The 26,963-nt window shown below is 41.1% G+C and overlaps 2 protein-coding genes across 3 annotated transcripts; one reads left to right on the top strand and one right to left on the bottom strand.

The window, feature by feature from the left end:
• Nucleotides 1-4,303: 4,303 nt before the first annotated feature.
• Nucleotides 4,304-8,432, bottom strand: THNSL1 (threonine synthase like 1). 2 transcript variants are annotated; one of them, XM_065731357.1, is made up of 2 exons: nt 7,882-8,432; nt 4,304-7,420 (listed from the first exon to the last, which is right to left on the bottom strand). In XM_065731357.1, the coding sequence occupies exon 2, from the start codon at nt 7,370-7,372 to the stop codon at nt 5,168-5,170; it is 2,205 nt and encodes a 734-aa protein (XP_065587429.1). In that variant the 5' UTR covers nt 7,373-7,420; nt 7,882-8,432; the 3' UTR covers nt 4,304-5,167. The 2 variants fall into 2 exon arrangements, with proteins under 2 accessions (XP_065587429.1, XP_065587430.1); XM_065731358.1 differs by having other exon boundaries at nt 7,907-8,036.
• Nucleotides 8,433-12,398: 3,966 nt separating this feature from the next.
• On the top strand, nt 12,399-23,160 carry ENKUR (enkurin, TRPC channel interacting protein). The gene is made up of 5 exons (XM_065731577.1): nt 12,399-12,466; nt 12,641-12,786; nt 15,643-15,869; nt 17,123-17,269; nt 22,796-23,160. Exons 1-5 carry the CDS (start codon nt 12,399-12,401, stop codon nt 22,967-22,969), a joined length of 762 nt encoding a protein of 253 aa, XP_065587649.1. The 3' UTR covers nt 22,970-23,160.
• Nucleotides 23,161-26,963: the final 3,803 nt, after the last annotated feature.

Raw genomic sequence — 26,963 nt, 5'->3', positions numbered from 1 at the left:
AGTCAGGATGTGCATTAGTAGACCATTTGCAATTCTCTAGTGACAGATAGCACAAGGCTAAACATATCCAGTAGCCCATTTATAGCACAGTTTGTTCTGCATACCAATAACACAAACAGAGATCTGAAATGACTTTGCAATCTGTAATGCTCAGACAGGCTCCTGTGAAACATTGGTCATTCTGCTGCTGCTGTGCAAGCTACTCCTGGGGCAGCTCAGGAGGGCTGCCGTGGTCACTTAGCTCGACCTCCTGCTTAACATGGATCTGGCCTGCTTGAGTTAGTTCTCCATCAAAACACATCTTTTCAGAAATTCACGCAGTACTTGCAGGTAAAGAAACCTTTTCCACCCTGTGAAACTCCTTTGTCTCTTTCAACATGTCTAACTATTCACAGGTTGCTGAAGCACTCCTCTGACTGAAGAGACCTTTACTTCATTAACAAATTCCTGCTTAAACGCTTACTATTCTAGACTTACACTACACTAAGCAGATCCTGCTTACCAAGACACGACAGTGCTTTTTAAAAATCCTTTTATTGCTGTTGCGACTCTTCTTGCAGTTCTGAAGCCTTACTGAAAGCTGTGGTTACTGCAGTTGACCAAGCACTGCACACCTGTAAAAGGTTCTATCAGAGTGAAATACAGACAGCAATATTAGCTCCATGACAGCATTCCCATTTAAAAACCAAAGGATCTCACTGGGCATCTGGGGCACGAGGCATACTGACAAATGCATGTTCAGCTCGGAAAGATCACCGTCTCCAGGCACTTTCCCAAGTGAGTATTTACTATAGCACAGTCGTCTATTTGGAAAGGATGGCCTCAAAGCCCTGCTCTTAGAGACATGGATCTACTTCAGGCCACAGCGAAATGCAGGAGAAGGTCAAGAGGAGAATCGTGAAGATGATCAGAGGGCTGGAGCTCCTCCCCTGCACAGACTGAGGGAGCTGGGTTTGCTTAGCCTGGAGAAGGCTATGAGGAAACCTTCCTGCAGCCTTCCAGAACTTAAAAGGGAATATAATATTAACTATAAATAGGTGGGGAATCAACTTTTTTCAAGGGTAGACAGTGACAGGACAAGCTCAAGGAGGGAAAGTTTAGATTGGATATCAGGGGGAAGTTATTTACAGAGACAGTGGTGAGGTGCTGGCACAGGCTGCACAGGGGCTGTGGATGCCCCATCCCTGGAGGTGTCCAAGACCAGGTTGGATGGGGCCCTGGGCAGCCTGATCTAGTTGCAGATCTGGAAGTTGGTGGCCTTGCCTGTGGCAGGGGGGGTTGAAACCTGACGATCTTTGGGGTCCCTTCCAACCCAAACCATTCTATGATTCTGTGATTTGTCACTATTCACTGCTAAATAATTCATCTCCTGTTGAAGTGGCTCCTCGGTACTTAAAATGTGTGGCATTTGCAGACTTGAGCAGTAACTTGAATTTTCCGCTGTGTAGATCAATTACCATGTACCTAATTTTCATGTATGCACATGAAGGAGCACATCTTATGAGATTAAAAGAACACCAAATTCTGAAACCATGTCTTTCAGAGGACTTCCTTTACATCACAAATTGGTAAGGACTTAAAAATATATCTGCAAAGAAAATGGCTGTAGTGTGGATCTTGCAGTATTTATTTAGAAAAACTGCAGTGGGCACAAACAACTATAGGCATGCCAAATGTGATCTTAATAATGATGCACATTCTTGATATCTTCAAAGAGCAAAGCTGCTCTCCTGAAAAACAACCATCTTCCAATCATAGTTTCATCCACTAAATAACCCATTACCTTCAAAACATAAAACTTTAAAAGAACTGCTGTTTAAGACATTAAGAAAACAGAAGTCTCTTTTGAAGGCAACTGAAACTGCTCTATTGACCCTTTACCTAAAATCACTGTCACCCTGAGAAGCAGGACTGTGACTTAAGGCAAGCAACGAGCAGCTGCTAAGGCTGCAAGAAAAACAAAGTATTTTCCATATAAATATTTTTATAGCAAGAAGTAAAAACATTGGTATTAAAAACAGTTACACCTGCCTGTAAGATTTTACATGTAGTTTTAGTGTTCAGAAAAGCAAACCAACAGAAACTAAATAAACAAGCCTAAATAAAGCTATGCTATTACAAAGCTGTGAGAATGGATACATATACATTTCCACCACTCCCCATAAACCCAGCTTATATTCGTTTAGACTGCAACATCTTTAACCAAATAAGAGCAGCTGTGTACATCTATCTCAAATAGTTTAACAATCCCACTGACCATAAGAACGTACGTGTGCTTCTGCACATCATTAGTGCATCATTGAAGCACAGTGAACATTATGCACATAGGATGTTGCCATGCAACGTCCAAAAAAAGACAAAAAGCAGCACTTGTGCTCACTCAATGCTTAATGCCCTTGGAATCTTTCATGAAACTGCCAGCAAGGGAAAACTGCAACCACAGAGGCACAATGGTTGTTGAACTACAGTATTTTGCTGAATGGCATTTAGAGAAACCAGGCTGGGAAAAGGTAAGAATTGCTTCCCTCACCGTCCTCTGTCCCCTCGGCCACTCTCAGCAATGAGCACACTGGAAGTTATTTGCTCCTCCCCCATTCCTTCAGGCCCAGAATGTCAAAGTGAGACAGAGGACTGTGCACTGCAGCTTCCACAATAGCATCAGCGTCCAGGCACAAACACCACATAAACTTGGGATCATGGCACTGTTGCAGTGCCTTACAGTGCCCATTACTAGAACCCACAAGTAGATGCAGCACATCCCTTAATATTGTCATACCATGTGAAACCTTGGAAATAGGAATTTTACTAATACTTTCTCCTTCAAACCAAGCTTGAGCTACAGCCATGAACTTTGAAACATTGATTGTTTGAGTCATGCCAAAATAAATCTTGTTAGACGTGTTGTTTTGCTCTTACTATCTACGCATCAGTTAATTGAAGGTCACAGGCATTCAGCCTAATCTTGCTCAGAACCTCAGCTTTTCTCTTTCAGATACTTCCTATGAAAACAAGCTTCTCTCTGGAAGTAATTCAAGAACACACTGCAACTGCACGTGACAAACTGCCCTATGATAACATACAGCATTAAGCTTCACGGAGCCACATAGGACAGAATTTCCTCCGAGTCCTTACACTAAAGCCCATTTCCCATTGCAGTAATGGAAACCAGACTTTTTCTTATTTTAACTGTAAAGATTTAGAATTCATGTATTGTGGTGTTACACTTAAGACTAGGGTAAAATCCACAATGATAAGTTCAGAAATGCAAGGTAGATGGGCACTAATCACCAACACACTGCTTTCTTTTTGGCAATACAGTTACATAACATTTTAAATTATACATGGCATAGTTACTCTCATGCAAGAAAAAGATGTTCTGAAGTTACTGCAGAAATGAACAAAAAAAGTAACTTGACAGATCTTGGAAAGGCACTCAAAAGTGGCAGAACCCAGAAAGCTATTTTGTCACTCACATCTTTATCAACTACATACAACTTTATTATAAAACATATCCACTGTGGCAAATGCACATCACATTGGGTCTTTCTGTTTACAATGAAACACTTCATAAACAGAGAACATTTTTAAAGTAGTTTGCTGAATACTGTTATCTTCACCTCTAATGTGGCAAAAAGTACAAATAGACACAGAAAGGAAGGGAAGGCATGATTCTGAGAGCATGGTTTTGTCTCTATACCTCGGCAACAGACCAAGTCCTGACATATACGAGATGCTGCTTCTCAAAGAGGCAAAAATGTCACCATCTCTCTTGCCAATACCTTCCTCTTTTTGAATCTCGATGAGAACCACAGCCTCCTGTAGCTGTATGTACACCCCTGTGACAGCTCCCAGCTCTTTTCCTGTAACTGGCTGCCATCCACAACTTGCCAAAACGTTATCTTATTAATTCTCATAGCATGAAATGTAGATATATTTCCAACTTTTGCCAAATATAGTCTACAATTAGCTGAGTAAGATTGCCCACAACCACACAATCTCCTCAAGTAATATACTTTCTTTTTTAAAGAAACAACAACAACAACAACAAAACAACCAGCACAACACAGAGCCTGTCATTAGCAAAGGCAGACTGCTAGCATAAACCTACTTCAGGTTGCACAACGAATACCTTCAATGCTATTGCATTTATCAGGCACTGAAATTCATCCTTCACTTTACCTGATGAGGAGATACCAAGATCTCTGAGACACTTCCTTATTGTAATTCATGCAATTAGACATTCATCTAAAAATATATATGTGACAACAGAAGTAATTAGAATAAGAAAGCTATTTGAACTCTATAAAAAACATAGAATACAATAAATAAATGTAAACAAATACTTAAGTTTGGATCTTATCTAGGAAGACTAATGATAACACTAGTAAATAGAATTGAAGTGCTCTAATGTTGGAAAGTTAATCGAGAACAGATCTAGGAAAGACTACTGGCACATTGGAGGATGAGTTGTATCTCAAAAGCTATAAATATTAAAGAAAGGATTCCATCTCACATGGAAAAATATCTGGAAGGAAAAAAATAAGATGTCTGAAAAGCAAAATAACCAGATTTTTTTCATAAGCGTTGGCCTCACAAAACATAAAAAGAACATCACGCAAGAAAACAGCATACCATAAAACTGCATGGCTTGAGGATTAACAGAATACACATGCTTTAATCTTTATAGTGACATCAAACTTCATTAGTACTATTTGAGCACTACCACTATCTTACTGCATTTGGTGTCCTAAGTGAAGTGAGTTAAAGTTTAACTAATCACCTCCAGTCAGGTGATCAAACCACTCTAGCAACAAAACTAGAGCCATCAGCTTTAGGAAGGTCAGACTTCATTACCTCCCTCCTTCAGGGGAGAATGCTTCAGCTTGTGGAGACAGCACTGCCAAGGAAAGCCTCCACTGCTGCTGTCCCTAGGATATGTGCCCTGCAAGAGTACTCCAGGCTTCTAGTCCCCCAGTTCAGAACCATTCAGCACTACTAGAAATCTCACATGCATTACTTAAGAATACTGCTGAAAATCTGATAGTTGAGCATACAGCTGTGGATGTTATCCTGTGAACTGGACACAGGCCAGATAAATCATGGCTTTATTAAAACATGCAGGTGGTTAAAGTACCATAAATGACACACTGGATATCTGACCAGATGCTCAGAAAACTTTCATAAAATGATTTTGAATTAAGGTTTCTATACAAGACATCAGCACACTCAGATCAGCAGCGCAGACCCGGTGACCCTCATTCTCATTCTTTTTCAGTGTCTCTAATAGGCCCCAGTGGACTGGAGGCAGAGGGCTGTAAGAACTCAGCAAGTGAAGCTGACTTAATGGGTTTTGTTTTATTTCTGTAATCCTCAATGCCCTCAAGATAGCAGGTGCAAACTTAGAATAATGAGCTGTAGATGAAATAATAATTGGGCAAGTTCTATCTTGTAATCGATCCGCAACTACTTTAGCAACAGCTGTGTGTGTATCCAGAATATATCCTGTAGTGCTGTAGACAGAATGAATGGCAGCAAGGCAGTCCTCCTCAGAGCACCACCCAGCCATCAAGTCCTGCTGAAGCTTTGCAAGGAGACCTTTCTGCAACTGAAAGTGGCCCTGATTTTCCAGTTGGTTATACAACTGTGTCACCAGCTGTCCGTCACCATCAGCAATCAGGTGCAAGTATCGTTCAAGGTTGGAGGATTTCAAAATATCTATTGCTGGTGAAAAAGTTGGAACTAATTTTCTTCCCCTCAAATCATAAAAACCTGTTCTTATAAAGTCAGTCAAAACACTGTTTTCATTGGAAGCACAAATGCATTTTCTAATAGGGATTCCCATCATTTTAGCATACAAAGCAGCTAATATGTTGCCAAAGTTCCCTGTAGGAATGCAAATATCTACAGGATCTCCAAATGCAATAATGCCTTGGTGAACAAGATCGAGGTATGCAGAGGCATGATAAACTACCTGAGGAAGCAGTCGTGCCCAGTTTATGGAGTTTGCTGCTGCTAAAGCAGTGCCATATTCTACTGTAAGATAGCCAGTATAATCAGAGTCAGTAAGGATTTTCTTCATTGCGGTCTGGCAAAAATCAAAATCAGATCTGACACCTACTGACCAGGCATTCTCTTTCTGACAACCAATCATCTGTGACTTTTGTATTGGACTTACTCCATCCTCGGGAAAAAAACTCATCACAGCAATTCTCTGTTTGTCAGTGTCATGGAGACGACTGAAGCCATCCAGGACAGCGCTCCCTGTGTCACCAGAAGTAGCAACCAGAACCAAGTAATTGCAACTCCTGGGAATGCAGTATGCGAATATATGTGGCATCATCTGTAATGCAAAATCTTTAAATGAAGCTGTTGGTCCATGAAATAACTCAAGGAGAAACTGATTGCCTGTCAAATGCCTAACTGGGGCTATTTTAGAACAAGTAAAATTTTCTCCATATGCAGTTCCAATAATTTCTCTCAGTTTAGACGCAGGAATATCAGCAGGATGGATGCACCTCTCTAGTATCACCTGGGCTCTTTCAGCATAAGTTCCTTCTATTAGGCTTTGCCATTCTTCAACAGTCAGTTCTGGAAGTCCTCTCTCAGGAACAAAAAGTCCTCCATCTGAGGCTAAGCCTTCAATAACGACATCACTGAAATACTTATCAGAGTTTCTTTCCGTGCTCCTAGTTGAAATGTAAGTTTCCACTTCTGAGTTTTGATATCTCTTCACAGCATCAAGCACCTTTTCTGCTACAACCTCTGCTGCCATACTGCCTCCACAAAGAACACGGATATCATACCACCTTCTGTAGAATTGCTTCCTAAACTGAAGTATGTCCTTGAGAGAAGTAGCAGGACCCTGGCCCACAATGCGATCCACTTTCATTGACTTCAGCCGACTCATAATGACCATTGTGGGCACATCAAGATACACAACTATTCCATTTCTCTTCACATGCTGCATGCCAGCAGTGTGCATTGGATTGGACCCAGTAAGGGAAATGACACTTCCAGATGCTGAAAACTCCAAAAGGGCTTTTCCTTCCTCATCTAAAAATTGCTCATTACCAACATCCTGCAGTTTTTCTGACACGCTCATATTCCAGGCTGTTTCAAGGACATCATCATCTATATCTATGACAGGGCAACCTAGTTTCTGACCTATTATTCTCCCAACTGTTGTTTTCCCAGCACCCGGAGGTCCCATCAGGATAATATTTTTGCTTCCAGCAAGAGAATGGCTCGAGAACCACAACTTTGATATCTGTTCAAATGTTACCAGCCTTGAAAACATCAGTTTTAAACAAGTTCTAGAAAGACTGTTTTGGGTTATCAGTCTCAAAGGTTGGTACCGAACAATGTGAAACATCTTCTTCCGCTGTCTTTTTTCAAGCCACCTTGTCAGCCCACTTAACTGCTTCAAAAAAAAAAAAAAAAAACAGCAATTAGTTCTTCAATAAACATTAAAAAAACAACCCTGGAGGATATAAAATTGAGAACAACAACAATTAAAACACAAACGTACTCATGTCAGTGATAGGAGGCATGTATTTTTCAAAATAAGATCACTCATTCCACTCAACTACGTTGCTCCAGCCTGGTTTCACTGACAAATCCAACTTCAAACAGTCCTCATCCTCAGGTTAAAGAAGGATACCCAGACCTAACACTACAGTACTATTTGCATATACTTTTGTTAACAGGAATGAAAAATCAATTACTTTTTTTATGTAATAGACTTACTTAAAAGTACAAATTTGTAAGTAACGAAGGTTAACTACACCACCTGCTCGTAATTGCAGTACTGAAGTTTGTACATTTCCCACTTCCAAGATTCCTTTATTTTTTTCCTCAAAAAAAAAAAACCAATCACAATACCTGCTTACATACAACAAAAACTCACAGACTTGTGCAATGGCAAGGACTGAAGAGCTGCATCCACTTCACTTCTGAGGGAATGACAGGACAAGTGATTTGTGAAGAGCCTACAAAGGAATTGTATTGGATGCAGTTTGTGAAAAGTGAGAGAAAGACAATATCATGAAAACACTCCACTCCCAAAAGCAAATTAATGATTCAGTGGGCAAACAGCATCCTCAACGCAAACAAGATGGCCTCAACATGTGCTTGTTTGCTTAGAGAAATCACTGCCAGCATGACTGCAGTTGCAAACCATGATTTGTTTGTTATGCTTAAGGCCACAGAGTGAAGGACTCTCAGAATCTCAATAAAGGCGGGAGGCTGGGGAGGAAAACAGGCACTAATTTGCACAGAAAACCCCAATAGTGTCATTTTTCATTTTAGATAGGCAAACAAGTATCACTTTGTTATTATTATTTCTTCACTGCTCATGACTGAAGATGTTTGAAGAAAAACAAGACAAAATTTTCCTTAGGGAATTAATATAACTTCAGATGTCAAAATTCAACTATATGCCCACTCATCAATTCTTTAAATTAATAAAAAAAAAAACCAACTATATATATATATTTATTTTTTTTTTTAAGATTTCTTTAAGCTGTTACAGTATCCAGGACAGAGATGGCTGACAAAGCTGCAAACTGCACTTCTTTTTCCCCACCCTTCTGGCACTACAATCAGCTATTTCTAATAACTATATTTTAAAGACTCAATCTTGCTGCTAGCATCCCATCTAGCAGCTGGGTGGGTGCAACACACTGTGACAATATTTGTTTGTTTTGTCAGCTACCCTGATTTAGAAAAATATTTTTTAGTGACAAAGTGTTTCCCCACGTTAGTCACAACAGACTAAATACAGGAACTCAATTTAGTGACTTACTCTAAAGTCATCAAATCTTTCAATCAATCAAAGCCTTTTCTCCAGTTTTGAAACCAACAGCACTTTACCACTACAGAGTACAGAAGCTGACCTAGAGTTGCAGAAGACTGGTGAGCACCAACTGGAACTGTAACACTGTCCAGTGACCTAGCAATGGTTAAACCACATTTACGGCTACAACAGGAGCCCTTTAACCCCCTGGCCTTCCTCATCAGAACATGCAGTATGGAATGCTACTAGAGAGACAGGTCACACCAACTTCAAAAATCACTCAGAGGCCTGAGTTTTCTCAGAGCAAACCACAGCAAATCTTCACTTTCACATGCTCCTCACTCTAGATTCTGCTGTGTGTTCCTAGATCAGCCTTTCACGCTTTAACTTCCTCTACCAACAATTTCTATGTGTTTTAAAATCAAAGTGTTTCCAATTATTTAAATCTTTCTGAAGTATGGAGAGATGAGCTTGCCAACAAGTGGCCTAAATATCACTGTTCAGTGTCTGCAGCCTGTACTGTGACACAATAAGCATGCTGTAACTACAAGGTATAGATCAGAGTAATGACGGGCACCTCACACTGCAGTTTATTCTAATCTTTATTAAGGATAAGGCAGTGCACATAAGGCAACGTGCAGATGCAACAAAGTTTCTTGTAACAGCTATTTAAAAGAAAGAAAAAAAAAACAGCTGTGGAGAGTAGTTGTAATATGCAGTGCCATTATAAAGCTGCTCTGTAATGGCAATGCACTGAAGTGAAAATACACACGCAAAGCTAACAGGGCCAGAAAGTGACACTTAAGCTTCTAGATGTAAATATGTCCAAGATATAAAAAAAGTCAAAGACAATATTTTAGTGATTTTATTTAATGAGTGACAGAATCATTTATTTAGGAACAATGGGCATACAAACCATGCCAAGCACAGTGACCTGTCTACACCACCAGCTGCACTACAGAAGCACTCTGAGGTGCAGTCACGTAGTACACACTATACAGCTGCAAGACTGAACATCTGGATTGCCATATGAATCTAGGACACAGGAACACAAAAGCCCTAAAATATTAGTGCTGTAGGCAACGAAGGAACTAGACTCAGACTTCTCTGATTATATACTTATCACATTCACAGGAAGTTATAAGCAGTCTGTGAGACTGCTTGAAATCAAGTCAGTAAATCTGATGAAAAAATGTGCAGGGAATGTTATTCAGCTGATCAGTTTAATCTATTGCAATTTAACCCAGTCTTGCACTGTATGTAAAAAGAAGCTTGTAACTTTTTAACTGTTCTTTTCAAATTGTTTTTATTCATAGAATCACAGAATCATAGGAGTTCAAAGGGACTTCAAGAGATCATTGAGTCCAACCCCCCTGCTAAAGCAGGTTCCCTACACCAGGTCACACAGGTAGGCGTCCAGGTGGGTCTTGAATATCTCCAGAGAAGGAGATCCACAGCCCCCCTGTGCAGCCTGTGCCAGTGCTCCATCACCCTCACCGTAAAGAAGTTCTTGCGCACATTCGTGCGGAACCTCCTGTGCTGCAGTTTCTGTCCGTTCCCCCTTGTCCTGTCTCCACACACTGCTGAAAAGAGTCTGGCCTCACCACTTTGTCCCCCACACCTCAGATATTTATAAACTTGGATCAGATCCCCTCAGTCTTCTTTTCTCAAGGCTAAAGAGACCCAGTTCACTTAGCCTTTCTTCATAGGGGAGATCCTCCAGGCCCTTCACCATCTTTGTGGCCCTGCGCTGGACTCTTTCCAAGAGATCCCTGTCTTTTTTATACTGGAGAGCCCAGAACTGGACACAGTACTCCAGATGAGGCCTCACCAGGGCAGAGTAGAGGGGAAGGCTCACCTCCCTTGACCTGCTGGCCACACCCTTTTTAATGCATCCCAGAATGCCACGGCCCCTCCCGGCCATGAGAGCACACTGCTGGCTCACGGTCAACCTGCCGCCACCAGGACACCCAGGTCCTTCTCTGTTGAGCTCCTCTCCAGCAGCTCATCCCCCAGCCTGTACTGGTGCATGCAATTATTCCTCCCTAGGTGCAAGACTCTACACTTGCTTTTGTTAAGTTTCATTCCAGTGGCAAAGCTTCACTGTGAGAAGAGTGTGAATTATCATGGACTTCACATCTAGCAGAACTTAACAGTCTAGTCAAAGCACCAAACAAACCACATTTAGCTGTGGCTACCTATACCAATAGGCTTCAGGGGGTGCTGTATGGAAGCAGAGCTTACACCCATACCTCCAATGGGATCAAGTTCGGATAATACGTCTCAATCCTCCACTTGGAGGGCTGAAAACCTCTATGTGTCACTTACAGACATCCACAATTTTAACAACTATTAACGATGACAGGAGTTATAGCGAAAACTGGCCATAGACCAGTATAGATACGGAGCCTGCAAAAACACAAAGTATGGTTAAAATCCAGAGACCAGACAAATCAGGGGTGGTTTGTAGCTGTTGGAGAACTCAAGGTAGATCAAGGCAAATAATTATCATACTTGAAAACTTTCAATACAAAAAAAAAAAAAAAATCCCCTTTGACTTTTCTCAGAACTTTTGCGTAGAGAAAAAAAAATCCTAAAGTAAACTAACTTCAACCTCGTCACAGACCAACAGCCTGAGGGGGTACTGGAAAAAGAAGGCACATATGTGAGTGAAATCAGCCCCTGCACCTCGCTTCTGCAAAAACCTTGAAGGAGGGTGAGACAGCCCTCCTAGTTACCAAGTGTAAATGCCGGGCACAGCAGCAGATGAGCAACCACACCAGCCACAAGTGGCGCAGAGGGAAGTGTCACTTACAAACCATATGAGCAGCTGTGCAGCTCAGACAAAACCGTACAGCACAGGAAGCAGAAACGTTCAGGGGACAGATCCGAGCTGCCGTGGCATTTCCCACCCTGTGGCATTCAGACACCTCCTATAGCTTTCCAGAACATCCGCGGGCATTCAAACATCTTTAGGAGCCTTGCTCATCTGCGGGAAGGGACCAAGCTCGTATCCCAGCGCGTGAGATCTGCAAAACAGAACAGAACAAAGGGAGCCCCGATCCGACCGCACGGCGGAACGCAGCACAGCGGCCGCCACGCGGGCACTGCTGAGGAAGCGCGGCCCCGAACGGCGCGGCCCCGCCAGCCCGACACCACCGAGGCGCCGAAGCGCGGAAGGCAGCTCGGGGACGGACGGATCGCAAAACAAGGGCTGAGCCGGACACCGCGGAGCCAGCCAGCCAGCCAGCCAGCCCCGCCCTGCCCCGCTCCGCGGTCCAGCCCTGCTCCCCACAGGCGCCCCTCAGCGCCCACGTACCGGCGAGGCGGGGCGGGGCCCTCAGGTACCGCACGCGCCCACAGCCTCACCGCCTCCGCCGCCCGCACCGCGCACGCGCGGCCCCGCCGGCTTCAGCTACGCCAAATGCGCTTGCGCTGCTGCGAGGTGCGTTACGTCCGCCCGGCGGTTGCCTCACGCCAAAGAAGGGGAGGAACAGAGAAGGGCTTAGCCCCGCCCCTCGTTGCGCCGTTGCCTAGCAACGCGTTCCCTTGGTAACAGGCAGGCGGCCTGAGGCGGCGGGTGGGAGGTGGCAGCGGGCGGATGATGGCGGCCCAGGAGAGCATCTATAACCTCCTACCCCGGCTGCAGGAGAAGCCCGTCAAACCCCCGAGGTACGCGGGGATATAAAGATGTTCCGGCAGGGCACTGAAGCTTACGTGTATGAGGCACAGTGGGGAGGTTATGGCACGTTGGCCTTTGGGAAGGCACAAAACCAAATAGCTTGGTCTTTTGCTGTGACCTTTTCTGACCTTTGACTTCTTCATGCCTATCTTTTCCCATCAAAGGTATATATCGACATTTAGTCAGTCTGTGAAACTTGAAAGAGAGCAAAATAAAGCGCAGTGCAAAACTATGGGGCCAGCAAAAGTTGCAGTGCCATCTCCAAAAAACTTCCTGAAGAAACATTCCAAGGAGCCCACGTTCCCAGCAAGTGAGTGCATGCACCGATCACGTGAAAAGCCTGCTCCTTTTCAGCTGCAGCTCTTCAAAGATTGAAGATGTGTCCGTTCCAGTTCCTGTCCTCCTGATATCTCAGTTTAATTACATAATTTAGATTTGTATGACATTCTTTCCTGCAGCTGATCTTCAGTATTCAAGTATATCATATTAGCAGGCATACTAAAGTGAACTAATTGTAATGCTTGAAGATGCAAAGGTAAATATTTGTGTTTGTCTTGATCATCACCAACATACAGCTTTTCAGCATTCCCTGTTGGCTTTTAACCCTATGGTGTTAAACTGACTGGCACTGTCCAAAGTGTAGAACTCTTTTTGGAGAGCTGCATATCACAGTAATGAGAAAATTGGAATATTTTAATGTAAAAAGCCAGTTTTTCCATCATTGTATCTTCAGGCACAATTCATAATTCTGGGTATACCAAGTTCATATGTTCAGCTTCAGGGCCTGTTCTGCAAGGCTGCAATGACTCCAGGACTGCTGGAGTTGTAAGTACATTGCTGTCAGAATTTGTAATTGAATTATAAAGTTTTAGCTTGAAATTGTTTTTAGCCTGGTAAAAAAAAATACAGAAGAGTTTAAAGTACTGTGTTAAAAAAATTCCATCTAAGAGAACATGTGAGTCAGCACCAAAACATGTGTGGTACATGCAAATGACTTTAGCATTGAAAATACAAGTTCTGACAGGAGCCTGTGGAGGTTTAATGCCTCAGGCAATATGGATGATCAGAACCTTAAGGCAGGTTTTGGTCCCTGATGTCTTGTAGGTATCCTAGGTGATTTTTACAAGAAGTCATCTCTTTCAGGATAACTGAACAACATTCAGTATGCTGGAATGCAGTGCTTCATGGTACCTGATCATTAATGCTGTCAAGTTCAAGAACTTGTTGAATTGCTGCACTCATGTTTTAGATGAGCACAGGAAAGGACGTTTATTCACCAATAACTTGGAGTAGTTCCGTAATGTTCCTTTTAAGTACTTCCATTGCAAAATTTCCTTTGACTACTACAAACTGGCAATGTTTTGACATTCAGCACTCTGCTCCTTTTTTCTCATAAAAGCACCTTATAATCTTTTTATTTCAACTTGCTAATACAGGACTTCATTAAAAACAACACATTCTTGTGTGTTTGCACTTATAATTGTACTGTAGCCTCAGATAGACTCTGACAGGTCATAGCTACCATTCAGACCAGTAATCTCATTGCTCAGATCCTAACAGATCCTGAGAACAACCTACATCTTTAACTCAGAAAGTTCTTATACTTTTGTTGAATGAAGTTTCATACCTACCTCAGAAAACTTACACTGTTTTTAATGTTCAGTTATCCTGAAAGAGATGACTTCTTGTAAAAATCACCTAAGATACCTACAAGACATCAGGGACCAAAACCTGCCTTAAAGTTCTGATCATCCATATTGCCTGAGGCATTAAACCTTTATTCACTTGGAACTTAACCATTTATCACCTGTGTGGGATGATGGCTTTTTTTTTTACAATTCCTATGCCGTCTTGAAAATTGGATTTTATCTATGTAGTTAAAAAGTAGATTGCAAAGACAAAGCAGAAAGGTTGAATTTTTTTTTCCCTAAAGTCTAGGATAATGTCATTCTCAGAGAGTTTAATTACTTAGTAATTCCTTAAAAAGGGTATGTTTCCTAATCTTCCACTGCATCTGGTTGTATTACTGGTTTCTGGCATTCATTTTAACCAAACTACATTACTGGCCACGGAAGAAGCGAGTGCTCCCAAAATGTGCACCAGTGTTATGCAGATAAAGGTGAGCAAGTGCTCGCTGAGAAGCTTCAGAGATTCTCTTTCCAAAATGATGTCCTTAGAGAAACAGATTTAAGTCGATGTTCTACAGTACTAAATTAAGGCAAGCTTTCAAAAAAGCACAAGTTCATGGGGTCAGCATCAGGAAGACAGCTGTTGTAGGAATGTACTCTTACATATTAATGACCCTAAGTTGGAGTTCTATCTGTTGGGAGATAGATATGGTGGGAAATGAATTGTCTTTCATCACTCAACTGAATTGACACTACTCCAGAGACTACCATTGTTCTGTTGGTGTCTTGGAGAGATGATTACACTAAAAAGGAAGGGTTCCTGCATTCTTTGGAGAAGGGATGGTAAGAAGCAATATTATGGAAGAGCAGGAGCAGGGCTGCTCAGTAAGGGAGGCCAGGAATTAAGGGTGACCTAAAAATGCCCTCTCCAACGGGAGCAGGCCCAGCACAGCAGAGGCATGAAAGCAGAGCAGGGCAGTGATGAAAATGAGCATTGTCAGTGGCCTAGTGAATGTCAGGCAAGACAGGGTAGTGGCCCGGGTCCATTCACTGATTCCACGTGGCACTTCAGGAGATGGCTAAGGGCAGGCACACCTGAGAGCTAGATGAGCTAGGGACGGACAGCCCAGGGCTGGGCTGAAATGAGGCACGCTAGATGATGCTGGCTGGGACCAGTAGGGCCTAATGGTGTGCTCCGAGTCCTGACACTGAGCACCTCTGGTAAAAGCAATTTCAATTAGATTTGAAATAAGTCCTGTGCTACTACAGTTTAGAGTTAATGAGTGGCATTTATTCAGAAAACTTATCTACAAAATAACATAGGATTTCCTAAGCTACGTAAGCTTCAATTATTCCCAGCAAGCATATTAGTTTGCATTATAGTACTTTCCCAGTTTACAGTACAATCCCAGTCAATCCTTTCAGTGTAGTTACAGCTGCTTTCTACTTCTGTGTAGTTTTGTGCATAATTTTTCACTTTTTTAACTGCAAAGCTATTTGAGGTTATTGCTGAGAATGTTTACATGCTCAATTCACAGGAGAAAAAGAACAGGAGAGTAAGAAATTGCCTGCATTGTCAGTACCACGGAGGACAGATCGCCCGGTTATGGGAATTCAGAGTAAAAAGAATTTTATAAAAACAAATGCAGTTGCTGCTATCAAAGGATTGCCTAAAAAGCCTCAACATATTTATGTTGATAGAAGACAGGGAGACAAATACTTGCTTGATACTTCAGGACTTGTTCCAAAATATATGAAAAAAAAGGTAAGTTTCGTTAAATTACAGTGAAAGTACTGGTACTGATAGTGGTGCTTACTTGAGATTCTCTATTTCATTCTCCTATTAAATGTTTAAGATTATTATTTTTTTTGAGATGTTTAGATACTACTGTTGCTTGTGGTAGAGCTATGAAATTCATCAAAGAGAAATCATGTGCAGTAGAGTTCTGCCTTGCCTTTGCTCTGTATTCACTTGCTATGCTCTCAGCAAAAATTTGGCAGAATGCTGCTGAACCAGTAACAGATGTGTCATGTGTTGCTCTGGGAACTCACTGAGTATCTAATAGGGACTCATAGAGCTGCTTTCTTCAGCTCCTGCTCATGCAACGGTCTTTCCAAGGTGCTGGTGGAGAGATAATGTCCATTAAGCAAAGTGGGGTGAGGACACTATAGTCAACAGCCCTGCTAACCTTCTGAGAGATGTTTTAGCTGAAGTGTGGTAATAAAAGTTTACAGTTCAATGAAAGAACACAGATCAGTGTGGCAAGTATATAGGTAAGGGTAATGGGAGTGAGAATGTGAGAAGGACAAGAGCAGGTCATTCATAACTGAGTGTTATGCAAAAAGAGACATGATTTTATGACAGGGAAGATGCAGAAAAACAAAGCAACAGTCCTTGCAGAACCTTTGCTTGGCTAACATAATGAAGAGTAGTACTCAGCACTGAAAGATCTGTGAATCATTTCGCATTTGGTTGAAAGAAGGTACGTTCTGTGTGTTTCCCAAGCACATCTGGGATATTCAGAAAAGATTCTTCCTCTCAGAAACACATATCTGCCACAGCCATTATAAGATAGTCTGTAATGTATCTCTAGTTAATGTTGTGCAAAATCTTCGGTATCCAGTGTTTTAGTAGAAAACATTGAGGAAGGCCTTTCAAAGAAAGTATCCAAGGAATGTGGACAGGAGAACTTGACATCACGTAAGAAAATTTAAAATAGCCTGCTGTCATTAACAAATTTTAGACTCTTCACTCAAGCATTAGTTTGTATAAATAAACGTTTTGGTTTCTGAATTGTCTTCTGATGTTATTAAAAAATGAAAAATTGTTAGTTTTCCTCAGACTACAAAGAGGATCACATTTGCTGCTTCTAAGAACATGGTGATTTAAGTTTCTATTGTTCAGTGGCACAAAATTCCATTTCAAACTGTCTTTCTAAATGTGTAGTACTATATGTGACAGGTATGTATTGCTTTATTCTTAAAAGCGTATTAAGGGACTTTCCCTTGCCTTTATAGGATTATGGTGTTACACCAAAATATGTAATCCGGAGAAGTGAAGAAATGAAGAAAGCTCAGGAAGAATATGAAAACTATGTTTTGGAGCATCTCAAGAAAAACGCCATGAAACAGCTATCTGATGAAGAAAGGAAATGTCTTCTGCAGGTGCGTATTTTGATTTAGTGTAATTAGTAATATGCATGTAAAATTAATAAGACAGTGTAAGTCCATATGAATTATAAAAGTGCATTAGATTTTTAAGCAAAGCAAATGAGTGCCTCCTTTTTCACTAGATGGAGCTGTAGAACAGTTGTAAATTAATCTGAAGGGAGCTGATCGATCTAGTTCCCAATTCTGTCAGATTTGGATCTTCTTCAATGCCTTAGAATTTCAGTGAAGCTTAAAGAAATGCAAAAAAATCACACGTGTGGATCTGCAGGCAGTTCTGACTCTCTACTTGTCAGTCATTAAAAAAAAAAAAACATTTTTATAGCAGTCCTGTTTTTTTCTGAGGTATAGTATCATTGCTACACTTGGTGGAAGTTTCTGTGTTCATCTTGTGACCTCACTGGCTAAAACATAAGGTTGTTTCAATGCTTTTGAATGCTGCAAAAACAGAGAATAGCAGTAAACTGTGATGTAGTTGTGCTGGAAAATTCTGTCAAGATGCCTAAGATACTGTTTCTCAGAAAGTTTCTATTGCACAATCCTTTCTAAAATGAAATAATACCATAAAAAGAAGTAGAGAAATAGAAGAGAAAGAGAAAAGAAACATTTAAAAAATCGTATCCAGTTCTTGAATGGTATTTATTGTGATGTTTGCTCATACATGGGTCAGATTACTTACACAGTTATACTGTCAGGAGGAATTAGTGTCCCCAGAGTATGTGACTCCTACCCAGTGCTCAGCTGTGGACGTGTGGGAAATCCTGTCTTTTAAAATAACTGACATAGCTATTGAACACAAATGCACTATCTGATTTGAGAGAATAGGTGGCAATAGATGTCTGAGAACAAAATTAAGGCTTATGAAATTACAAAAAAAAAAAAATTGTTTGCCCCAACATTTTTTAATTCTCTTTCCATTATGCCTAGTTTGGTTCATAGGTTCGTAGGTTCATAAAATTGGAAAGGACCTACAAGATCATCTAGTCCAACCATCCTCCTATCACTATCCCTACCCAACTACTAAATCAAATCCCTTAGCACTTCATCTAAACACTTCTTGAACAGCGCTAGGGATGGTGCCTCAACCACCTCCCTAGGCAGGCCATTCCAGTGCCTGACCACTCTTTCAGAGAAAAAATGTTTCCTCAGGACTAATCTAAATCTTCCCCGGCGCAACTTGTGGCCATTCCCTCTCGTCCTGTCATTATTTATCAGGGAGAAGAGGCCCACCCCCTCCTCACCACAACCCCCCTTCAGGAAGTGGTAGAGTGCAATAAGGTCTCCTCTGAGCCTCCTCTTCTCCAGACTAAACAATCCCAGCTCCCTCAGCCGCTCCTCATAAGACTTGTGCTCCAGACCCCTCACCAGTTTTGTTGCCCTTCTCTGAACACGCTCCAGGGCCTCAATGTCCTTCTTGTAGTGAGGGGCCCAAAACTGAACACAGTACTCGAGGTGCAGCCGTACCAGAGCTGAGTACAGGGGGATGATCACCTCCCTGCTCCTGCTGGCTACACTATTTCTAATACAGGCCAGGATGCTGTTGGCCTTCTTGGCCACCTGGGCACACTGCCGGCTCATGTTAAGCCGAGCATCAACCAACACCCCCAGGTCCTTTTCCTCTCTACATTCTTCAAGCCATTCTGCCCCAAGCCTATAGCATTGCATGGGGTTATTATGGCCAAAGTGCAGGACCCGGCACTTGGTCTTATTGAACCTCATCCCATTGAGCTCAGCCCAGCTGTTCAGCCTATCCAAATCCCTCTGAAGGGCCTCCCTACCCTCAGGCAGTTTGACACATCCTCCCAACTTGGTGTCATCCGCAAACTTACTGAGGGTACACTCAATTCCCTCATCTAGGTCATCAATAAAGATATTAAACAAGATGGGCCCCAAAACTGACCCTTGGGGGACACCACTCGTAACAGGACGCCAGCTGGACTTAACTCCATTAACCACTACCCTCTGGGCACGGCCCTCCAGCCAGTTCTCCACCCAGAGAAGAGTGAACCTGTCCACACCACGGGCCGCCAGTTTCCTCAGGAGAATACTGTGGGAGACCGTGTCGAAGGCCTTGCTGAAGTCCAGGTAGACTACATCAACAGCCTTTCCCTCATCTACCTGTCTGGTCACCCAGTCATAGAAGGAGATGAGGTTGGACAAGCACGACCTGCCCTTGGTGAACCCGTGCTGGCTGGGTCTGATCCCCTTGTTGCCATGCACGTGTCGTGTGATTTCCCTCAAGATCATCTGCTCCATAACTTTCCCTGATACCGAGGTCAGGCTGACAGGCCTGTAGTTCCCCGGGTCTTCCTTATGGCCTTTCTTGTAGATGGGAGTCACATCGGCAAGCCTCCAATCTTGTGGGACCTCTCCAGATAACCAGGAATGCTGATAGATGGCAGAAAGTGGCTTGGCAGTCACCTCTGCTAGCTCCCTCAGCACCCTTGGGTGGATCCCATCTGGCCGCATGGACTTGTGGCAGTTCAGATGGAGGAGTAGATCTCTGACCGTCTCTGCTTGGATCACAGGGGGTGCATTATGCGCCCCGTCCCGAACTTCCAGGTCAGGGCAAGTACCCTGTGGAAAACTGCTCTGTCTATTAAAGACAGATGTGAAGAAGGCATTGAGAACCTCAGCCTTTTCCTTATCATCTGTGGTTACATTCCCTGCCTCGTCGAGTAAAGGAGATAAATTTTCCTTAGTTTTTCTCTTGCTGTTAATATATTTGTAAAAGGGTTTCCTGTTCTCCTTTACAGCAGTAGCCAGTCTAAGTTCAAGCTGGGCTTTAGCATTTCTAACTTTCTGCCTGCAAATCTTGGCCAGTTCTCTGTAGTCACCCCAGGTAGCCTGTCCCATCTTCCAGAGGACATAGACTCTCTTTTTCTCTCGGAGTCTCAACAGAAGTTCCCGGTTCATCCACACTGGTCTTTTTCACCTCCAGCTTGACTTACGGGACTCCGGGACAGCCTGCTCCTGTGCCTTTAAGATTTCCATCTTGAGGAGCATCCAGGCTTCCTGGACCCCTTTACCCCTCAGGAGCAAGTCCCAAGGGACCCTTGCAACAAGTGTCCTGAACAGGTCAAAGTCTGCCCTCCGGAAGTCCAAGGTATCAGTTTTGCTAGTCACCCTCTTGATGTCACCCAGAATAGCAAACTCCACCATTTCATGGTCACTCTGGCCAAGACAATCTCCAACCTTCACATCTCCTACTAGTCCTTCCCTGTTAGTGAAAAGTAGGTCCAGCAAGGCATCTCCCCTGGTAGGCTCTTGCACCAGCTGTGTCAGGAAGCAATCATCCACACACTCTAGAAATCAAAAGGACTGCTTCCTCTGCGCAGTATTGTATTTCCAGCATATGTCAGAGAAGTTGAAGTCCCCCATGAGAACGAGTGCTGGCCATCGTGCAACATCTACGAGTTGTTTATAGAACACCTCATCTATTTCTTCATCCTGACTAGGTGGTCTATAACAGACCCCCACCACGATGTCACTCCTAAAGACTATCCCCCTGATCCTTATCCATAGGGACTCTACTTTGTCATTTCCAACCTCAAGCTCTTCAACATCAAAACACTCTTTGATATAGAGAGCTATGCCACCACCCTTTCTTCCCTGTCTATCCCTTCTGAAGAGCTTGTAGCCATCAATCCCAGTATTCCAGTCATGGGAGAGGTCCCACCATGTTTCTTTAATAGCCACAAGGTCATAGTTAGCCTGCCTCACAATGGCTTCAAGCTCTTCTTGTTTATTGCCCATGCTGTGTGCATTGGTATAGATGCACTTCAGCTGAGATATCTGCCTCACCCCTTTCTCCAGCACAGCCTCCTTAGGCTCTTTACTGGTGAGCCCTGTTTTATCCCCTTCCCCCATCACAGCTAGTTTAAAGCTCTCTCAGTTTGGTTAGGATTTTATGAGAATAAAATAAATGTGGATAAATGCAGTCCATATTTCTCACCAATCCAGCACGTTTTAGTATCACTTCTATAGATATTCAGTTCGTGATCTAGCCCAGAGCAATAGTGGCCAGAATATTGCATTGCTGTTGGAGGGACAGTGAGGGAGATTCTAACAGAGGTTATGATAATCTGCTTTTGATCTCTCTACAACGACAGAGTAAGTTCTGATGAGTGGATGTTCTAAAGTGTTTTCACTGATTTCCAAACCGGTTTTCACTAATGTAAAGAAAGAAGAATTTCTGAAAAAGGAAGTTGTTGATGACTCTGAAAATTTCAGAAAAAAAAACTCTATTTTCATGGCTGTGTGTTTGTAAATAGCACCTTATGCTTGGATGACTCTGAACTTCACAGACTTAAGTACTTCACAGACTTGGATTACAAAGACAAGTAGCATTATTTGACAGTAAATATTGGCTTGTATGTTGCTCTTAGTTGAATGTGTTGAGATGGGGTTTTTTACATTCACATAGGTATCTTTATATGAAGGTTGTTGGAATAACCTTTATGGCAGCAGTAGATGCTTAATAAGAATATACAAGAACTATGAATTTCTGTGCAATAAATACACTACTTTGAATCAGTAATATATTAGTTCATATTAAAATGTAGTTTTTAGGTTTTTTTAGCTCAAACAATAAAGAAGTGGCTTGTGGATGTTATTGTAGATGTAAATTAGGCAGAGAATGAAATTATTTGGAATTTATTTAAAGTAGCTCATAAAAGTTTAAATATTTTGGGATCAGCTAGGTGTCCATGGCCTTAGGAGGGTCTGATGCTGCTGATGGTGTAAACTGAGTGAAACTTCCATTGAATTTGGGCTTGAGTTTCAAGCATTGTTCAGTTGCACCGTATGTTCTGTAGGGGTATCTGCAGTAGCCAGGTTACTGTTTATGGGAGAAGTGCTTTTTTGAGAAAAGCAGTGAATTGAGTGATGAGTTTTGAGGCAGTTTTTATGAGTCCTTGTAGTTCCTCAGTAAACATAACATAATTAGATGCAATTGAGCAGTCAACGTTAACTGCCTGTAGACTGACAATATAGGAAGTCTCTTACATACAATAAGGAATAGTCAATCTATTAACCTGGTGCAGTTTTTCTTGAAGATGCAGAGGACTGGGAATGAAATGTAGAATCTTCCTTGAATTACTGATAGGGTGTGGAGTTGACTGTTGATGACTGTATCACACTGATACACTTTCTTCAACTTAGTATCTTTATAGCTCCTCCTCCATTCACTTGTTTTATTCTTGTTTGGTTATTGCCTCTAAAAGACTGAATTTTTCTCTCCAAAGCACAGGGGTATTTTTTGAAAACCATTCTTTATGTTGCATCAAAATGAATAAAAATTATTTTTGTTGCATCTGCCTTGGCTTCAACACATTTAATTAATTTTGTCCAATTATTTAAGATTATTAAACTTTGCCTGTGTATTTATATTATTTTAACATTTCAGTGGCACTTCATTGAAGGCAATTTTACCAAAAAGGTAAAGAAAAGTGATTTAAGTGTGTGTCTTTTTTAATTAATTACATTTTTCTCATGTGTTTCCTTTTCTTGTAATGGCACTAGGGGCTGAAAAAGAACTGGGAGAAAGTGTATCACGAATTTCAGCATCTCTCAGTAGAAATAGACACTATGCGCAAGAAGCTGCATAAAGAAAAGCTGGAATTACAGATGAAGCAACTGGAGCATGACATAGATGTAATTGAGAAGCACAAAGTTATCTACATTGCAAATGAGTAAGGACTGCTTCTCAGACACTGCCTCTTTCCTCCTTTTCTCTTTCTCTACACTTGTCTTTCCAAGAAAAAAGCCTAAAAGCTTAAAAGAAGTTGAAATTATTCAGAAGGAAATATTCAACTAATAGAAGTGTGCAGCTTCTTAGTTACATGTAACATCTTCTCTAGTTCTCATCTGTACTACTCATTTTGTTTTCAAATAAAATTCTTTGTGTAACTTTATATGAACATGAATTTTAATCTATTATTTTTTCTAATTTTTATTTACAACTAAAATGTCTGTAAATATCATACAAAAAGCATAAACAATACTGATTTGAATATTTAGGGCACTTTCCCTACATTAAACCTATAACTGAAGTAGAAAAATGTGCTTTGATTGCTATTATATGTACAATGTTAGAATGAAAGCAATATACTAGCATCTGAGTCATGACTAAACAGAAATGATACAGAATGACATAGAGGACTGCATCTATTTCCATGAAAAGAAAAAATGTTTTTCTTTCCAACCGGTTAACCTTTGCTTCCGGATGCAGCTCTTTCTATATTATATTGATTATTTCCACCAGCTGTTGTGAGATCTTTATAAGTGACATCAGCACAGGATGAAGTCAAGAATTCCAATTGGATTTCTAAAAGCCAAATTTTAAACCTGTCTGGAAAGGGCTTTGAAAACTTAACAGTGATTCTAGGTTACATTTCCTGTGCACCTTAAGCTTGTATATGACATATGCTAGGGAAGCTTGAGAGAGAGGTGTGTATTTTGTTGTTCCTAACTTACAGGGAAGTAATAATGTTTATTTTTGAAAGGTATAACAAATCTGGAATAGAACTGTGTTTTCATATATGAATTTCATTTACTGTTTACTCATGATTTATGCAGCATAGTTCAAAAGCACCGCTGTAATCACTTAATAACGTGCTGCATTATCTGCTAGTGAAGTACAAGATGCTTTTCTTAAGAAATGCTGTATAACCAAACATGACTGTTAGTTCTGACTTCAAAACAGCATGCATTGCCACTGCCTCACTCTCAGTTTCTAGCTGGCCATTTGACTGAGTCAGGCTGAAGATCTGGATTTGGATCTTTTCTTTATAGTCAGTGTTATCTTAAAATGCAAAGTTTGTATTTGCACATCCCAAAAGTTAGGAAAAGCAAGTAAGCTGCACTTGAAAGCATTCACCAGTAATAACGACTTTTTTGTTAAATTATCCAAATTGTTAGCATATTATTGGGAAGTTAGGAAGTAAATAGGAAGAGATGTAAAAGGTACACCTGCTTAACAACGAAGGGAGACTAAAGCCAGCACACACCTGTAGCTGAGTGGGCTGTCACTATTTTCTTTCAAAAGTACCACAGTTGGGGTTGTTTTTTTTCATAAAATTCTTAAAGGACTTAGCTGATGCATCTGCTGCCACACAGCATGTTCCCCTCTTAATACATGTGAATAGCTTCTGTCACTCTATGGGGAGATTAAAACTGTTTATTTTGACGTGTGTTCTATGAGACCTTCTACCACCGTTTCTGATTATGGAGAAATGTGTAACAAAAACCTTTCAAAGTCCACACAAGAGAATAACCATCTCCACCTTTCACTCTCTAGCAGAAAAAAAAAAAATCACAGGTTCCAAAGAATGCAATTGTATTTATGTGTTCAAATACCAGTAATTGAAGGTGTAATGTTTGTGAATCAACTAATACTTGCTGTCGTTACAGCTAAAGGAAAAGAATGAATAAAATCAATTACTCTGATGGAATTTTCCTTCCTAAAAGATGTAAAATAATAATACAGTCTCAAAGTGTTCTTAGAGGGCAGCCTATGTCCAACCTCTGCATTCAGAACTGTAGGTCCTCACTATGATCATCTGCATAACTTCCTAGAGGCAGCTCAGGTTGAAGTTCAGCGTGCAGACCTGAGAAGAAAATCTTTACTGCCAAGGGAAATTATGATGTTCTTTAGTTAAGAAAACAGTTTAAAATGGGTTTAGTTTTTTTTTTTTAGTTTAAATAAAATAAAACAAAAACCTAGTCTGTAGAAAAGTCATTTCACACATTTCAACATTTCTTTTAAATGCCTTTTGTTACTTTGTTTTTATTTACAGTTCAATTAGTTTTCTTCAACAGAAGTTTCAAACCTCCCTCATCTCGACTTCATGGCATTTTTATAGCAACATAAGCTGCTGGAGGGTTTTTTTATTTTTTATTTTTTTAATTTTTAATTTTTTTTGAGCAGTTAAGCAAATGTGTAATTTAATGTAACTTAAGAAATTGTGTTAAGTACATAATTCAATCTCACTGCTGCCAGTGATAACCTTTCTGTGACCAGTTTGTGCATACCAAAAAAAAATAACTGATGGAAAAGTAAAACAAACCAGCCCTGACTGGGTATGGTTCAGGAATTCAATATATTTTTGCAATTGTAAAATTTAAATTTCAGTAGAATTATTTATTGTAGGCCATCAATAAAATGGAACGAAATGACAGGACGTGTGGGACTTGCTGCTTTCTGTAACACAGTTAAGGCTTCATTTTGCAAAACCCACTGCCATTATGGGAGTTCTGTTCACAGGCTGTAAGTAGCATTACCGGCTGAAGCATCCTCTAAATTCAGTAGTCACTTCCTGATAAGCAATGAATCACAAGAAAGAAAATAATCAAAATACTTTTGATACATAACAGTTATTTTTTCACCCAGGTATTTTTAAATGATCAATACTACATTGGATATCCATCATCACATACACACTGAAGAAGATATGAATGCTGTATTGGTCAGTAGGAGTTATGGTGCCACAAACTGAAAATATTTCCTGTTGAAAGTTATGCATGAGAAACAGTGCATCTATTTTTTTAAATATAGCAACATGGAATTATGATAAATATCTGACTGGCTGTTCTTCAGAATGAAACTATTTATATTCAGGAAGTAAGGAATCAGATATGGCATCATCACAAACACGGGAGTTCCTGATTGCAAGGCTCTGATAGAGCTGCCTCGAGCAAGAGACAGAGCTGGAAAGAGCATATGGGCTCCATGTGGCTGTTCTGAGCGTGCTGAGGCTTCTCAGGATCTGTATGTGTGCTTGGATGCTAAGGCTACAGGTAGCTCTGAACCTTCCTTGCAGAAGAGTGGCTGTATTCCTCTCATTAAATAGTGAGGGTGGAAGTCCTCAATAATTTCATGCTCCTAAGTGTATGTGTTTTGTTTAGTTTTTGGTTGTAGCTTGTGTTTTTTGTTTTGTCAGGAAGGCCTTCTGCAAATTTTTGTAAAAAACTGGCACCACAAACGGTTGTTGTGATGGTTCCACCACAAAGCTAAAATCCAGTCCTTTCACTGGCATGTGTTTCAGAGTAAACAACAGCACTAATGAAGTCAGACACCATTCAGATAAGAAAATGTCACCTATATGCAGGTTAATGGAGGCCTCGATAAGTACTACTCCTTGTCAGTGCTTTCATCCTCAGTTTTACGATGCTTATAGTATTAAGAAAATAATTATAGGAGAGACTGATGGCAAAACCTACAATTAAGATTCCCTGACATTTCCCGTAGTCAGGGAAGCCAGCTGCTGAGTCCGGCATCTGATGGTGACCATTCACTGCAGGAACTAGAGGGGTGCTAAGCCTGGTCCAACTTAGGACTACTGGCCATTTCTGCCTGTGAATGGATACCAGAGGTAATCATTTACACTCAGCTGCTGAATTCCCAGATTGTATTTTTATTTCATTCTGCCTTGATCTCGCTCTAGCTCTTTTTTGTTTCATAATGTTATGTAAACAGCGTGAGTAAATTCAAAGTTTTCATCCTCCAGGCTAAGCACTGGCATTATGGTATGAATACAAGGTGAGTTGAGTTTCTTGTTTATGTTATCTTTTCTTTGCTGAGGTAAATGTGACTGCTCTTTTACCAAGTTATAAAAAACACACCTAATTTTTTTTTCTAGACTGTATCTCTAACAAATGTTTGTGTATGAGTGAACATTCATTCCGGCTA

Source organism: Cyrtonyx montezumae, unplaced genomic scaffold (genome assembly GCF_038088225.1).
Source record: "Cyrtonyx montezumae isolate F1298 unplaced genomic scaffold, pur_monq_1.0 scaffold_14, whole genome shotgun sequence".
NCBI lineage: Eukaryota > Metazoa > Chordata > Aves > Galliformes > Odontophoridae > Cyrtonyx > Cyrtonyx montezumae.
The sequence above is the reverse complement of the archived record's forward strand: the minus strand, read 5'-3'. Positions and strand labels throughout refer to the sequence as shown.

Excerpts from the sequence above, each read along its gene's own strand:
- THNSL1 (XM_065731357.1), bottom strand. The coding sequence starts at position 7,372 with ATGTTTCACATTGTTCGGTACCAACCTTTGAGACTGATAACCCAAAAC.
- ENKUR (XM_065731577.1), top strand. The coding sequence starts at position 12,399 with ATGGCGGCCCAGGAGAGCATCTATAACCTCCTACCCCGGCTGCAGGAG. Across the intron at positions 15,870-17,122 it reads CAAAATATATGAAAAAAAAG|GATTATGGTGTTACACCAAA; the intron begins GTAAGTTTCGTT and ends TTGCCTTTATAG. Across the intron at positions 17,270-22,795 it reads AAAGGAAATGTCTTCTGCAG|GGGCTGAAAAAGAACTGGGA; the intron begins GTGCGTATTTTG and ends TAATGGCACTAG.